The sequence below is a fragment of the Varanus komodoensis genome, unplaced genomic scaffold (assembly GCF_004798865.1).
Source record: "Varanus komodoensis strain SLA01 unplaced genomic scaffold, ASM479886v1 scaffold40, whole genome shotgun sequence".
Classification (NCBI taxonomy): domain Eukaryota; kingdom Metazoa; phylum Chordata; class Lepidosauria; order Squamata; family Varanidae; genus Varanus; species Varanus komodoensis.
In genome coordinates this window covers 6,053,751-6,069,588 of record NW_025335942.1, presented here as the reverse complement: position 1 = coordinate 6,069,588, position 15,838 = coordinate 6,053,751, and the positions used below count along the sequence as shown (strand labels likewise).

Below are 15,838 nucleotides of genomic sequence, written 5' to 3'. Positions count from 1 at the left end.
GATATATTTATATATAGATAGATATATAGAGACACATAGATATATGTGGAACACATGTCCAAATTTGGGGTTGGTGCCTGAGTTTTCCCTTCCCTTCCTCCCCTTTTAATAGGTTCCTCCTGCATAATACTAGCTCAGTCTCTGCTCTCGCGCGCGGTGTCTCTCTCTCTCTCTCTCTCTCTCTCTCTCTCTCTCTCTCTCTCTCTCTCAGACAGACACAGACACAGACACAGACACAGACACAGACACAGACACAGACACAGACACAGACACAGACACAGACACAGACACCCCCGAGCGCTGTGTGTTTACTCTTCATCTATCGTATGATTGGGGGTGGATGTCCTATAGGAAATGCAAAAAAAGGAAACCTCACTCTTTCATGCCTCACTCTAGTCTGGATGAGAGTCGGCCATCCATGCCCCCCCTCAAAAAACCCCCCAAAATATACTGATTAGAAATAAAGGGTTACAAAGCTTGAGATGCACCAGCCCAGCTATCACATGCTAAGCTCACACAATGCATTGCTGGAGGGGAGGGCTTTGCTTAGTTCATGTAAGTCTTAATTGTGTACACAATCAGTAGTATAGTCAATTTAAATACATGTATTTTTCTTAGCTTTATATTTTTGGCCAATTCATAATTTTATGCATCCTAAACACTGACAAAGAACCTTTCTTTGTAACCACCAAGTTACCACCTCAACCCACGGGGGTGAAAAGAGCTGCAGGATTGGGTTTTCGTTTCTAAGCAGGCCTTTCAGCAAGAACAAGCTGCACCCACACCCTCATTTTTGATCAAAGATTTGATTCATTTACGAATCAGAGCTGGAATGGACATATTTCTAGCCGGTCACAAGCAAACAGGAAGCTTGAGCAAACTGTGTGTGGGGAAAAGTGCCTTTACAGCAAAGGAAATACATGATTTGCCATGAGTATTCTCTTCCGAATTTGTTCAGTTGGGTAGAAGAATAGTATGATCATCAACTTGCATATTTCTTCTAATGTTAGGGGTGCATAAACATTAGGTGTGTCTCATTTAATCTAACTGAAAACAACCCCCGATACTACATGTGAGCTGAGCCCAAGGAACAGCAGTACCCTAGACGGAGTTAAACAGAGTGACCTTAATTGTTACCAGCTGCCAAGCTTAGACTGGATCGATGCTTCCGGAGGATTTTTCCACCAAGCAGGCTATTCCGTTCTTCCTGTAGAACTCTGCCTGCACACGGTTAATGCGCGCGTGATCTCGGATCAGCTCTTCCACAGGCTGGTCTATGTGCCGTCCATATTCGGAGGAGGACAGGACAGCTGTAGGCCTCGCTTTTTCCTGCACGAATGTAGAAAGGTCATTTCTCAGTGCAAGAAACCTGGACAAAGCAGTCCCGGGGCAAAAGGAAACATGGCTCTCTGCACAGTGCAGCAGAACCTCAAACGAGCCAAGCCATTTCGGCTGCATTTGTGCTCTTCGCTTTCCCCAGAGACTTCCGAGTCCCTTTCGTTTCCGCCCTGCCTCAAATTCTGTGCTTGCCCACGTTGCGAGATCAATGCCTTCCCGCTTTTCCACCACGCCACAGAAAGTGAGAGCCAGGCAGCAGCCAGGGACTTAAACATCTTCCAGCCAGTTGAATTTCTTTCGGAGAAGCTGCCAGATGTCCTACTCACAGGGCTGGAGGAAAAGGAGGGGCAGGCCCAGGGTCAAAAAACCCAGCAAACGTTGGCTTACGGCTCTTTCGAAGCGTTAGGGGAAGCATGTTAGAAAACCTTTAAGGAAGCAGTGCAAAAACTGGAAATCCGCATCAGGGTGGGTGGGAAAAGCGGGTGAGGCCAGCGGGTTTGGAGTGGCTGCCTGGGGAATTCCAGGGGGCTGGCTGTGGGGCTGAGGCTTTGCACCCTGACTTACAGGCAGGCCATGCCGAACTCAGCAAGGGCAAGCTCTCGTTGAATGCAACAGCATGCTCCTCTCAAAGCCGAGGAGCCACCGGATACAGCGGCACCGGCAGTCCCTGAAATGAGTGGTGCTGGTTGCTTCAGCATCTCACCCGAAGGCCAGATGAATATTACGGTTTCCATCAGACAGGTAAAGGTAAAGGTAAAAAGGTAAAGGTTTCCCCTTGTCACAAAGTCCAGTCATGCCTGACTCCAGGGGGCGGTGCTCATCTCCGTTTCCCGGCCGAGAGAGCCAGCGCTTGTCCGCAGATGGTCTCCGTGGTCATGTGGCCGCATGACTAAACACTGAAGTGCACGGAATGCTGCTACCTGCCCACCGAAGTGGCACCTTTTTATCTACTTGTATTTGCATGCTTTCGAACTGCAAGGTTGGCAGGAGCTGGGACGGCGCAACGGGAACTCACCCTGTTCAAACCGGTGACCTTTCGATCTACCAGCCCAGCAGCACAGCGGTTTAAGCCACTGCGCCACCTGCAGTCCCTAATCAGACGGGTACCACCCCGTAAAAAAGTCAAAGCACTGGTCACCTCGTCACTGATGCGCAGTCCTCTGCTTTTGGCATGTTCTCGGTCACAGCGGTGAAGCCGTTTGTCGTAGCCGATGGGTCTCTTAAAGATGCAGTCGTACAGGGAGAGGATCCCTTCCTTAAAGAGAGAGGGCAGGAGAAGAAGCGGAATGGCCCTGGTTCCGAGGGAGCAGAGAACGAAGCTTGTACCATGGGCCTGATTCAGTCTGCTTAGGCATGGCGGCCCATGCAAGGAACTCACCATGGGTGGCTTTCCTCAGCTCCCTGGGGGATGCTGGGAAATGCAATCCACTCCATGGGGTATACCCTATGGGGGGGGGGGCGGGTAAGAGAACCATGCTTCTCCCATCTGATTTTAGTTGTGGGGTCTCACATCTCATGTCATCCCAGGGAAAAGAGAACGCACAACTTCCGTATTCCCACCAGCTTGCTGTCTTTCCAATGGCAGAGCCTCAACAGAGATGGATTTATTTTTCAGGAACAAATAACTGAAAACTTTGAAAGAAGAAGTTTGGCCTTGCTTGAATAACCCCACGCTGCGTTGTACGCCTGAGAAGGTCAGGACAGGAACTGTTATGCTTGGCTTGCCATGTTCACTGGGCATTTAGACTCCTCCTTTGCGATGGTGAGAATGAAGCAGGACAGGTGTCCAGACAGGTGGCTGGGGAAGGGGCACATGGCCAGGAGCTGCAGAGGTGTGGAAGCACGCTTGCTTGGAAATGACCCACCACACTCGGGCGTGAGTTTTCAGCAGCTGCACATCCAGTTGCTGTTGAGAGATGAACCGCAAAAGGGGTGCTAGGCCTCCATCCTGAGAGAGCACATTCGCACGTGCTGGGTGGATGGGTTCCTGGGGCAAGATGGGCGTGAGGCTGGAAGGTGAGCGCTGACCTGCTTGGAGGAATCATTTGTCGCTGTGCACCTGCCTGACAGGTAGTGAGAGGACTTCACACCAGGCCAAGATCTGGACCCAGGTGAGAGGCAATTAAAGTTAATTGATGTCATCTCTTCCTGCTCCCCTAGATCAGAATAGATGCATTTTCATGTTGACAGAAGATGATGATCAATGAGCTTCCAGAAGATCAGGAAAGGGCAGCAAACCGGCCAAGCAGGGCTGGTTGCCTTGGTTCCACTGGCCAAGGCTGATGGGAGTTGTTGGCCAAAGTATCTTGCGTGCCACAAGCTGCCCACCCTTGCAGTAGAGCAATACCTGAAAGCATCTTCAGGGTGAGGGTGATGGAGGAGACAATCCAGACCCATGATCCAAACTGATTCTGCCAACCATTATCTAAATGGGCCAGTCCAAAGCTAACCACAAAGGGTAAGTGGAGAGCTGGGAACCTACCTGGGGTGAGCATAGATACATGCGGAGCATGTCCAAATTTGGAGTTGGCTGCGGAAAGTTTTCCCTTCCCTTCCTCCCCTTCTAATAGGGCTTTCCTGCGTAATGCTAGCTCAGTCTCTGATCTGTCTCTGTCTCTCTCTCTCTCACACACACACAGAGGGAGAGAGAGGGAGAGAGAGAGACTCTTCTCTCTTCACTCCTGCACCTTTCCAGACTCACCTTGCTCTCCTGGTGAAAATAGCTGAGCTCAGGGGGGTCCTTGCGCCGGGGTGGGATGTAGCTGAAGGCAGACTGGGCCGAGAGCGGGAGCTTGTGTTGCCGTATTAATCTCTCATTGATGCCTCCCAGTTCATCCAGCTCCTCTTCCTCGTCTGCTTCCAGGTCCTTCCCATTCCGGGCTTCTTGCATGCCCCCGCCGAGACCAAAGTCTGGCTGGCCGGCCGGCCGGCCGACTTCAATGCTGCCAGGCCCTTTCTCCTTTTTCCCAGCACGCACGCGCGTCCACAGAGTTCTTTGGTTACTAAGAGACCGTCTCCGTGTCTCCACTGTGATGTCAAGCGATATCAAAGGGCATTGGAAAGCTGAGAAAAGCCTCAGCTGGGTGAAGCCAAACAACCTGTCCAGCAAGTGACAAGTCTGTTGGTGAAATCAAACGATTTGTGTTGGTGTTTGCAGCAAAAAACACAGGAGGAATTGCCTTATCTGAGAAGTGGGACAAACAGAATGGATTCACTGTGGAGCGTCTTCTGTGCGAAGCTGCTTGGTTTTAGAAACAGGAAACGTGCCTGTTAGGAACTGGATAGCCTCCCCTCCCTCTGACTCCTGGAGGTGGGGATGAAGACCAAAAAAAAAAAAAAAATTAGGGTTTTTGAGCTGCATTCAGCAGGAGACAGGTGAAAGTTTCTAAAACAATGGCGGGAGTATTAATGATTTAAGCTGGGAGACCTTTGCATCATTGATCTGTGCTCGTCGCATGAATTGATTCATTGCAAAGAGGCAGATGGGCATTTCTCAAGAATCCCACTGGTCGAATCACATGGCAGACCTGTTTGTCCAGCCTTCGGTCCATCTCTAGCTCTGTGCCTTGTAATCAGGACAGAGTTTTGCCAGGTGCTCAGAATGGAGCACTGTCGCTACCGGTCCTTATGGCTGCAGAAAGAAACTCAAAAATACGAGGCAGGCCTGGTGAAATGCCCAAATAGAGCAGGAAAAAGAAAGCAGGGGCCTTTTGGGAGACGGAGGAGAGAATTTAAGGCATCCAGACATCACGAACCGGACTGGAACACCGTTTGTGCCATTCGCTTCATCCTCAGAGCTGGGATCTTCTTGGTGTGATGTGGAAGGGCGGTGGTCGTGGGGCAGTTTCTCTGGCATTGCCCTTTCCTGGTCTTTCACATCCATGCCTTTTCAGACCTGATTTGGGTTATCATGATGATGATGATGATGAAGAAGATCATCAACCAGGTTCCATAGAAGGAGAAAATCATCAACCAGCTTCCATAGAAGGAGAAGGAGAAGATCATCAACCAGCTTCCCTATAGCCTGAAGCACCTGATCCTGCCTAATCTTGGAAGCTAAGCAGGGTCAGGTCTGGTTGAAGAAGAAGGAGAAGATCATCAACCAGCTTCCATAGAAGGAGAAGAAGGAGAAGGAGAAGGAGAAGATCATCAACCGGCTTCCCTATAGCCTGAAGCACCTGATCCTGCCTAATCTTGGAAGCTGAAATTTCTGGTTGAAATAAGAAAGGGAGAGATGTTGTGAACTGCCCAGAGAGGAGTTTCATTATAGAAAGATGGTGCTGGTGGTGGTGGTGGTGGTGCTTGAAGTGCAAGTGCTTCTGGTGACACTCGCTCCAGGCCAAGAGAGCTCAGAACTGGCTTATATGAACTATCCCATTCCGGCAGTTTTCCCCTCTGTCAGGCGCAGGCGGGAGAACCAGACTCTCAGGGCTGGGCCATCCCATCCCCAGCAGGGGAGCTCACAGCCGCACGCTGCTCTGGCAAAGTCCATTTTCCTCCCACCCCCGCAGCACTGTGTGAATAGCAGCAACACTCGGAGACAGGTAGGCTGAGGGACGGTAGAATGGAATTCATCCCACCCAGGGCTGAAGCAGTCTGTCCGCCCGGTTTGCAGTGCTGTCCCTCCTCGTGGAAAGATTCAGGCGCTGCAGCTCAGCCACTCTGGATGTAGCACCAACTTGCCCAGCCTGGACAGACGTGGTGCCTTCTCAGCATGCTTGAACTTGCAAGCTGAAAGTTTGCAGCTCTGTCCCTGCTGAATGCAGCAAAAGCACAAGGAAGCAGTGGCCAGTTAATTTCCCCTTGAATCGTCCCAGTTTCTGTAGCCAGAGTGGCGGAAATTATCACTGCCGTAATTGAAGTTGGACTAAACAGCAGTAATGGCTCCAGCACCGAAGCCCATTCTCCCTCGCATATAAAAAGCCACATTCGTTAACCAGAAAAGAGAATTAAAAATATGAATTATGGCATTTGTTCAGATTCTTTCCTGGTAACTCTGGACTCTCCCTTGCGGCTTCCCTTTGCTGCCTTCTGTGCCACCAGAATCTCTAGTGTAAATTCATCAGGGCAGAGTTTTCTTTCCTGCTCCTCTGTTCTCCTTTCTGAAGATGCCGTAATGCATGGTCAGCCATGATGTATGTTGCAATGAATCATACAATCACACCGTTAAAGAGAAAGTACATATAAACTTTTAATGAGTTAATCTTACAAAAACAATGGCATCAAAACATTGGACACATTTTGTACAAAACTGGTCCTGCTCAGCTCCATCCTTCACAAAGGTCAGCATCCCAGCCGGCTGTGAGAAACATCTGATAACACGCCCTAGTTGTGGTAGATGAAGGGACAGAATTAGATATTATGAATCGAGGATGCTAACGGGGGAGCTACCATCTTTCCACAACGTTCCACGCAGCTCTAGTTTTATTGCCGTGAGATCTTCCCACGTATTTTTGTTTCCGTGCCAATGTCCAACTCCGCAGTTCTCTGCCGAAAGCCTCAGACCTTCAGTTCCTCGAACCGAGTTCAAGTTTTGTCGCTTGTCTATTGAAGAGCCGACGGTGCCAAGACGCCGGTCATCTTCTCAGCCCTCTGCACATGCTTCAGCCACCCCAGAGCAGTAAGACTACTGAGGTCTCTTCATGTTGGATGGTGGAACTAGATTGTAGACATGACTGCAGCAACATCTCTAGATACCAGAAAAGTACACGCATGTTCATGGTATGGGCCGAAAGAGAGCTAAGAAAAATGTGATGCTTTTTTCTAAAAATGTGGGAATGCCCCACCCGAGAGTAACTTTCACGATGCCACATTCCCTTGTGAAAGGGACTTTGTCATTTCAGTATGGACAAAAAAGGTCTGGAGGTCGCCTTTTCCTTTGACGTTAATGATGCCTCGGCAGGTGCAAATGTAGCCCAGCGTTTGTAGGATGTTACTCGTCTCTTCTGTGACCTGAAATGCAAAATAAGTTATTGAAGAAGAAAAGAGGAGAGAAGAAGTTCATATGTGGCTATGGGTGCTTCTAAAAGCAGGATTCCTTGTGTTCCTACAAAATAAGTTATTAAAAAAGGGGAGGGGAGGGGAGGGGAGTTCATATGTGGCTACAGGTGCTTCTAAAAGCAGGATTCCTGGACCAGTAGCAAGAAAGCTGCTTGCAGCATCCATTTCAGCTTTATATTGCAGAAGAGACTCCTGTGCACATTTCCATTCCTGCTGATCTTACTGGGCAGGTAATCAGTTACCAGACAAATCCAGCAAAAGATTGTTATTTTGTTTGTTTTTGAAAGTGGTTAGACTTAAAATCAAAAAGTATAAATTTAACCATCTGTTACCCATGAGTGACAGTGAAAAATCTGTTTGCAAGACTACTGCATAGTAGAATTAGTGTAAAGCAAAGGCCGAGAAATAGATTCGGACTAACACAAGAACAGTTTTTTATAGTTTTATACTAGTTTGAGTTCTAGTCTTTCAGTCTCCACCTGGCCGACTGGGACTCGCAAGGGTGCCGTGACTTGACCCCAGGTCAAGTGGCACCGCCTCTGTTTTCTTTCTGGTTCCTTTTTAAAGAGCAGGAGAAAGGCAGAGATTGGAAAAACTTAGAAGGAAAGGGAAAAGCAGAAGGGGAGGTCAGAAATCCATTATTTTTAGAAGTTGTGCAAAACTTCTGCATTTCAGAAATTAATTTGTTTGTTGCAACTGTTTCACCCTTTTCTGAGAAAGAGCCTGGAAAATTCATTGTGTCCAAACTAAGAAATATATATGAACCCAGCCTGCCTTTTCAGCTGCTCTGAGAGGAGGGCAAGTGGAGGAGGAGGGAAACAGGCCTCTGAGTGGTAAATAAAACCAAATTGAATCATGGCTGTTTCCTGGGTCTGAAGAGCTTTAAGACAACGGCTGGAGCCTCTTAATGAAGTTTCCTGCGCATTTTATCCGAGGGAGCCATGGCACTTTACACAGTATTAAATTTCTGGCCTCCTGCTGCTATCCTGCTTGAATTAGTTTGTTTCTCATGTGGGTAATACTCCATCCACCGGCACGCCACGGACTTTTAGCGGGAGCGTTGCTTCATTGCACTGAAGCTCTTGGCCAAAATGGAAACGGTACCTGGATTTTATCTAAGACTCCAGTGCTGTCCATTCTGCTCGCCACATTTACGGTGTTGCCCCAGATGTCGTACTGCGGTTTCTGAGCCCCGATAACTCCGGCGATGACAGGCCCGTGGTTAATACCTGAAAAAGAACGGCCGATTAGACCATGGATTGTCATGACTACGCGGAGGCTTCAAAATGACCGACTCGTTCATGGAGGCGTGAAAAGTGTCGGGGTTCATTCATCACACCTGGAGACTTGGACTTGGATACTCAAAAAATCCAGGTGAGTATTGAAAGTGGCCAAGCCTCATCTCGGAGTCTTAGAAGCAGCCTTCTAATAAATGTGGGTGATGTGGGGGAGATGAGATGGCCTGGCAGACCTCTTCTGACTGACTGTGTTTCCATGCATGCCAAACCTTAATGGGCTGGACCTCCATGAATTGTCGGGGTGCCTTGTGACCCTGAAGTAATCCTGGGGGAAGCCATCCAGGTCTAGACAAGATAGCTAGTCACCCTGGATGTGTTATCATGCCCTGTGAAGCCAAATATTTTTCTACCATCTGCAGCAGTTAATATTTATTCAACAACTGGACAACCACGTGTTGGGGGTTCCATGAGTGGAGCCGGGGGTCAGGCTAGATGGCCCCGGAGACCCCTTTGGACTTGCTTGGCTTCCATGTTTCTATAATATGTAAGCGTAAATATTTTTGGATGGCCAAGCTTTGGCCACTGGGTGGCAGCATAAGCTAAGTTGTCGAGAAAGCTCAAGTCAAGATAATCTGGAATCATACAGGATGGAATGAGAATGGAAAGAAAATAAAGTTAAACTCAAAGTTAAATATTCTAGCAATGTTTTTCCAAGACAGATTTATTAACTGCATATTAACTTGCATTTGGAAGGATATTAAAATCTTGGAATGGCTCTCTGACAGTAAGAAATTTAATGTTCCATGTTTGTATTCTACAAATGCTCATTTGAGAGCTAACAGAGTATTTTATTTAATATGCATTTACAGAGTATTTTAATGGAGGAAATGAAAGCATACCACTGAGCAGGAGTGATATCTAGTGCATTTAAGATCTCCAGAAAGAGACGAAGGACCCAAGTCCATGTTCTGGGTAGCACGTATGGTGGACCAATCCAGACTGGGACTGAGCTGCGAGAGGAATGTTTAAGCCCCAGCTCCCATTTTCATCCTCCAGTGCCATTTCCCAGTGGGAGGGGTTAAAAAAGAAAAGAAAAACCACTCCACTGGCACCAAAAGAGCATCTTTTCTCTCTCTTGGTTAGTGCCTTCTCTGACCCATCTCCTCTAGGGAAGGAGTCCAAATTCCTGGATAAAAGCGAGTAGGAGAAGGTCTCCCTCCACAGACTTGCATATTTGTACTGAAGTAAAAAGCTGATTACGTCCAGGTTTGCTGTGCATGGTTTGAAGAAAGTTTCCTTGAAAGGGGGAAAGCGAGATTCTGCCTGCACTTTTAAGCTGGGGTGTTACCCACCTGACCACACGTGTGCAGGAACCGTCACACGGGAATCCCCCTCCCTCCCAGTTTGAGCAGAACACAGCAATGCTGTCGAAACACTAGCATGGCTGATTTCACCCAAACATTAAAGACTCACGTCTCCCCTAGATGCATCCAAGGTGATCTTTTTCTGACTTGATCTGGGCAACTTCCCAAAAGCAAGAAAACCAACCGGCTTCATCTTCCTTCATTTAGGGCCCAGTCCAAGGGTCTCCTGATGTGGCCTGAGGTGCCAGTAGCATCGTTTAGGGCCCCATCCCAAGCGCTGGGTAAAAGGACCCAGCTTTTCTTTGCCTCTTCCTAGCTTGGGATGCATCCCTAAGGATTCTGCTAATGCTTTTGTCATCTGTTGGATTGCTGTGCATCTGTCCTGTTTTTCCATCGCCCTTCCTCCTGGGCACAGTCCCCGTGGCATTTCTCTACTGGCTTTGGAATGAGGCATCCCGCTTTCTGCGGGCGTGTGGAGGGATGATCGGGAATGGGGTCAGGAGGCGTTTGGGAACACAGACGCAAGAGACTAGAATAACAGAGCGGAGAAACTTGCCCCAACAAGCACGGTATATTCTCAAGCATGGCTCTTATCTCTGTAGCTGAGACAAGGTGCAATATTCATGCTGCTTACCTACTCGTAGTTTGAAGTCGTTGAAGGAATGCTTGTTGATAACATCCAGTTTTGCTCCAAGGGCAAACGCAAACTCCACCATGGTCCCAATGTGCATATATTGTCGTTCAGGTTCCTGAATGAAAACAAACTACAATGATCAAAATGTTTTCACTATTTTTTCTAAGTAGACCCACAAACAAACATTGCAATTTACTGGGACGAATGCCTTATTTCTGGGGTTACGATCCTCTGCATGCTTGCTTGGATACGTTTCTCCCAATATCACCCGTCTTGGGGTTTATGCCTGATGAAGGAAGTGGAGCTTTCACTATTTAAATGGAAAAAGGAAATTGAGCTCAGTGGGACTTACTTTTGAGTAAGTATGCATAGGATAATTCATAGGATTATGAATATTATTTCATTCACGTTGTATCTAGGTAGGCATACATCGTTACATTACACACGTCCTGATGGGAAATCAATATGCACAAGTTGCATAGATGCAGGTCTGGTTCTAAGGGTCTGTGAGCTTTTCACAGAATCATAAGAGTTGGAAGGGGCCATGAAGGCCATCAAGTCCAACCCCCTGCTGTTGCAGGACGCTACATTACACCATCCCACTCAGAGGGCTGCCCAGTGTCTCCTTGAATGTCCCTGATGTGGGAGAGCCCCCCACCTCTCCAGGCAGCTGGTCCCACTGTGCTATTGCTCTGACAGTGAGGAAGCTTTTCCTGATGTCCAGCCTGAATCTGGATTCTTGCAACCTGAACTAATTAATCCATGTCCTACACTCCGGCATCAGCAAGAAGAGATCGTGACCTTCCTCTTTGTGGCAGCCTTACAGAGAGAGCTCATGTCCCCCTCAGTCTTCTCTTCTCAGGGCCGTCCTTTTCGTTTGTTATACACGCGTTATTCCCTACTCAAGGTTATTTAAGGGTTCTTCAGGTGATGGCGTAACTCTCAAGTTTAACTTCTGCTTTTCAAAAGCACTTTCCACAAGGTATTTTAGAGGGGAAAACTAGGGTATTATTTTTGAAGACGGCAGAAAGCCGTGTTTCCACCTGTATCAGGCATCCCACTGTCCACACTGCCACCTAGAGGTTATGTAGTGGAATAGCAGGCACAGGCTTAGGCCTCGGTCAGCTGCCCAAGAATGGGCCAGTGGGAACCACCTCTGGTTGGATTTGCGATCCCCATTTTATCCTAACTGCAGCTGCTGCAGAGAGAGCTACTGAGGGTGACAACTGGGTTGGGTCTCCATTGGCCTTTATCATGTGCAAGAGTGTGAATCCCCCTTTCAGCTGCAGCAACATGGACTGCGAATACACACCATGGTCCTTCAAAAATATCCCTCAAGCCACTCTCTCTCCAACCCCGGCTAGGAAGGGCAGCGGAGGGAAACGCAGTTCTACCACCATTTCTCAAAATAGAAATGACAGTCTTCTTTTTCTGGAATAAGTTCTATTCTTAACAAAACTAACAGGAAAAAAACCTAAATAGTCAATCATGAGAAACATCAGACCTACTGGGTCAGCCCCCCACATTTTCTTGTTATGTTAATCTGTAAACATATTTAAATCTATGCATAGTCCCGTTTCTCTAGCCAATGATAAAAAGATTCCCAGGTTTGATAGAAGTCTGAATCTTCTTTCTCCTTCAGAGACAAAGTCAATCTGAGAAATGACAGTCTTCTAGTGCTGGAATACAGGGTAGTAAGTCTGGATGAATACCACTTCTCCCCTGAAATTTTGGTGTACCTCGTAGCATTCCACATTTGCTATAGGGACGCCAAAAATAAATGTGGTATTATATTAGCAGCGTGTTGATTGTGGAATTAGAAGCCTGTTCCAAGTTAGAACACGCAAGTGTTGCTGGTTTGTATTTCATTAGAGAGAAATGCAATTTGCAGCTGGTCAAGGGACAGTCAAGAAATGAATATGAAAAAGAAATATGCGTTGTTGGAAAAGTTATGAATCACACAGGCCAGTGAGGATGGAATTGCAGGTTTATGAGGCCAGGGCGACTTCCGATCCAGCGTTTGCTTTGTAACAGGAATGCTGGAATGGATGTTTGCTGGGAGGTTCAGTAGGCAGGGAGAGTTTAACCCTCTCTGTGCTGCTGCCTCGGTGCTGCCGAACACTGCGCGTGTGGGGCGGGGTGGGGCGTGGGGCGAGATGGCCCGAGGTGGGACCCCTGCCAGGAAATGTTGCGGCCGGACGGGCTGGGCACCCCCTTCGCTGGTCACGGCGTCTGCCGTACGACTGTCCCTGACCCTTGCGTTTGTGTGTGTGAGTGGCCACGCCGGGAAGCAAAAATGGCAAGACTGGAGCTTCGTGGGAAGGCCCACCCGCTGGGGAGGACCATCCTGCCAGGGGAGGAAGACCAACTGAGAGATGGACCGGTTCCATGAAGGAAGCAGAAGCCCGGAATTTGCAGGAGCCACACGGGACTGTCAGGAGTTGCCCTAAGCCGCGAATGAGCGAACGGCTCGTCAAACTGGCCAGGATGGAAGTTCCAGTGCAACACGTCTGAAGACGCTGGGCTTGGGAAGGCGACCCAGAAGCGCCACCGGTGCAGGCGCTCGCTCCTGCGCCCACACGGGGGCTTTCTCAGTCTCTTCCTCAGACTTCGCTCAGCCGCAAAGTCATGCCCGACCCACGAATAACCTTCCTCCAGGCTCTCCCATCTCCCACCACACCCTGGAGTGCACCCAAGCCCACCGCCACCACCCCAGTGACCCCATCCGGCCACCCCTCCTCCTTTGGCCGGCAACCGTTCCCAGCACCAGGGCCTTTCCTTCAGCCTGCGGCCCTTCAAAACCCGCTTCAGATCACTGCAAAGCCTTCCCGGGTCCCCTTGCAGGGGGAGGATTGTGCAGCTCTGCTACACACCCACACCTCCCAGACTAAATATGGACGGTGGGTTTTATATGTGAGCTGCGCGTCGCTGGGGTGAGTACCTGGCCATGTTCTTGGCTGGGCGTGGCACTGAGTCCCGTGGCTGCCATGTAGGTGCTCCCGATGGTCTTGATCTTCTCAACGCCACTGAATTTGGGCTTAGACAACAGCTGTGGAGAAATAAGCCTTTCAGGGGTCTGATGGCCAAAGAGCATCGCTAACCCCCCAGGTCCTGGCACGCCTTTCAACCCGTCAGCAGAGCCCCCACAAAGTGGCTTCCTGCTCATGCCCACTTGGAGTAGAGCCCAGTCAACCCATTCCGTGCAGGAAGGCTGGGAGTCATGAGCAGACCGGCTGTTCCCAGAGCTTTCCGGTGCACCCCTCGCCGCGCGTGTGTTGGGGAGAGCATGCGCTGTTGAGCATGGCACTGGCCCACGCAACGTCCATGCCGGAAACCAGCTCCGACGATTCCTTTCAATGCCAGGAGGCCACTGCTGGTCTGGCGAAGGGCTGGCCCACGTTCAGACAAAAAAACGAGTGACCCCACCTGCCTTGTATTTTGTCTCAGGCCCCTCGAGGATGCCCCTGCTCCTACCCCTTACAAAAGGCCTCTGTGGCCACAGAAGGACTCAACGAGGCTCCGCGTGCGGAAAGGAGGCTGGGTCGCAAGACTGATGAGCGAAAAGAGGCACAAATTCGCCCAGAACTCCAAGCCGCGTTTCCTCCTTGTTTCCCTGTCTTTGGTGACAGCTGCAAAGATGCACAACAGGACCTGTTCAGCTCTGCAGCCAGTTCTGAAGCTTTGCATATTTTGGCACACAAATAGCAAGTGATGCTTTGACTATTGGCTTGACTCATTTCGGCTCTTGACCACAGCCGAGATAACGTATTAAGCAAACAACCGGAAAACAAGAGAGAAACCCAAACAGTCACTGCAGAAAAATACACTTATCCTTCTGAAAGAATATACTGCGTGCTGGCTGTTCAATTTAGATTCAGGCCATGTTCCACAGCAAAAGTCAAAATACATATAAATCAAAATAGTTCTGTAATCACTGTGTAGTCACAAAAGCGAAGGCAGACAATTGAAGTAATCCTGTTTGCTAGCTAAGGAATTTGGTTTTTCTGTTGATGCATCTGGTATCCACCATCTCTCAGTGATGGCTCTGGATTCCTGTTTTGTTCATTCCCACAGATGACCCGATAAAATCCTTAATGGGGTTTGTCTTCAAAAGTCCCCACCATCAAGAGATGGCACCCAGTCTCTGGAACCTACCCAGAGAGGTTCAGCTGGCACCAACTTTATATTCCTTCTGGCGCCAGGTGAAAACCATTTTATTTACCCATCATTTTAAGAATTAGAAATTTTAATTGGTTTAAACTTCCAGTCACTTTTTGTTTTTGCCTTTGTTTCTGATTTTGATTTGGACTTTTTCTAAGATTATGTTTTTGCTGTTTATGGGGGTTATTAATTGTTGTTATTAATTGATATAATTTTTGTTATTATTTGTTGTTGTTATTAATTGTCAAAAATTTTGTAAGCCCTCCTGGGACATTTTTCTCATTTAGAACGAGACAGAAATGTTTTAAATAAATAAACAAATGATCCCATTAATTGAAAGGCACGATTTAACACCACCGATTTAGAATTGTTGAGGGCTGTTGGAGAAATCACAGTAAATTTAAAGAAGACCGGCACTAGGATCGTCCACACAGTTGACAGAGAATCCACACGACTGTGGCCCTGTTCTTTGGGTGCTACTTCGGACGGGATTTGTGGTGCTCCTTTGGAGCTAGAAAAACACGATTAGGCACAAAGCAGGCCCAGTGTGGACGAACAAACTCTTTGGGCTTTTAAAAGGAACTGTTGCTTTCCAGCAAAAGTTTCCACTTGTTTTATCGCTTCTCTGTTTGGACAGCTTGCAGCGTTAGTGCAGAATCTCTGCTATTCAGACAGCTTTTATGCTCTGCCTGAGCACACGACATTACTTGTTTCTTTCCACTGCTGTATCTTTCTTTCTGTTATACTTAATAGGAGCAGGGATGGCTACAAACCACCCTTGTTTTGTCCTCTCTCCCCACCCCTCTGTTTCCTACATCTACCCTCTACTTCCGTGGAACCAGCTCTTGCCAACCTGACCGACAATTTTCGGGTGCAACTTCCTTTTAGCTGGTATGAGCTCGCTCGATATGCTGAAACCAACATGGAATGCTCTCTTTGGAACCTATTAATCTAGGAAACGGCCCGAAATGATCAACAGGCCTTGTGCTTACAATGCAAACACGCAGAACATAATAAATCGATTCCGGTGGGATGACACACTTAAATCAGAGTTGGACTGTGCCCATCATAACTTTGCAGCGACTTCGCTTCTTGCTCGCATT

The 15,838-nt window shown here is 48.4% G+C and overlaps 2 protein-coding genes across 4 annotated transcripts in view; both read right to left on the bottom strand.

Annotated features, from left to right (window-relative positions):
- Window positions 1-1,123: 1,123 nt before the first annotated feature.
- CUNH5orf49 (chromosome unknown C5orf49 homolog) lies at window positions 1,124-4,228 on the bottom strand. The gene is made up of 3 exons (XM_044442792.1): window positions 4,040-4,228; window positions 2,477-2,593; window positions 1,124-1,329 (listed from the first exon to the last, which is right to left on the bottom strand). The coding sequence occupies exons 1-3, from the start codon at window positions 4,226-4,228 to the stop codon at window positions 1,150-1,152; spliced, it is 486 nt and encodes a 161-aa protein (XP_044298727.1). The 3' UTR covers window positions 1,124-1,149.
- A 2,281-nt stretch (window positions 4,229-6,509) lies between these two features.
- The window catches only part of ADCY2 (adenylate cyclase 2), a 67,892-nt gene continuing 58,563 nt past the window's right edge, over window positions 6,510-15,838 (bottom strand). For 2 of the 3 annotated variants that reach the window (XM_044442848.1, XM_044442849.1), the window contains 4 exons: window positions 13,516-13,623; window positions 10,575-10,689; window positions 8,443-8,567; window positions 6,510-7,290 (listed from right to left, as the gene is read on the bottom strand). In XM_044442848.1, the coding sequence (XP_044298783.1) occupies window positions 7,138-7,290; window positions 8,443-8,567; window positions 10,575-10,689; window positions 13,516-13,623 (501 nt within the window). In that variant the 3' untranslated portion in view covers window positions 6,510-7,137. The remainder of the gene's footprint in view (window positions 7,291-8,442; window positions 8,568-10,574; window positions 10,690-13,515; window positions 13,624-15,838) is intronic. The other variant, XM_044442850.1, reaches the window with a different exon arrangement.

Excerpts from the sequence above, each read along its gene's own strand:
- CUNH5orf49 (XM_044442792.1), bottom strand. The coding sequence starts at position 4,228 with ATGCAAGAAGCCCGGAATGGGAAGGACCTGGAAGCAGACGAGGAAGAG. Across the intron at positions 2,594-4,039 it reads ATTTTCACCAGGAGAGCAAG|GAAGGGATCCTCTCCCTGTA; the intron begins GTGAGTCTGGAA and ends TCTCTCTTTAAG. Across the intron at positions 1,330-2,476 it reads GACTGCGCATCAGTGACGAG|GAAAAAGCGAGGCCTACAGC; the intron begins GTGACCAGTGCT and ends ACATTCGTGCAG.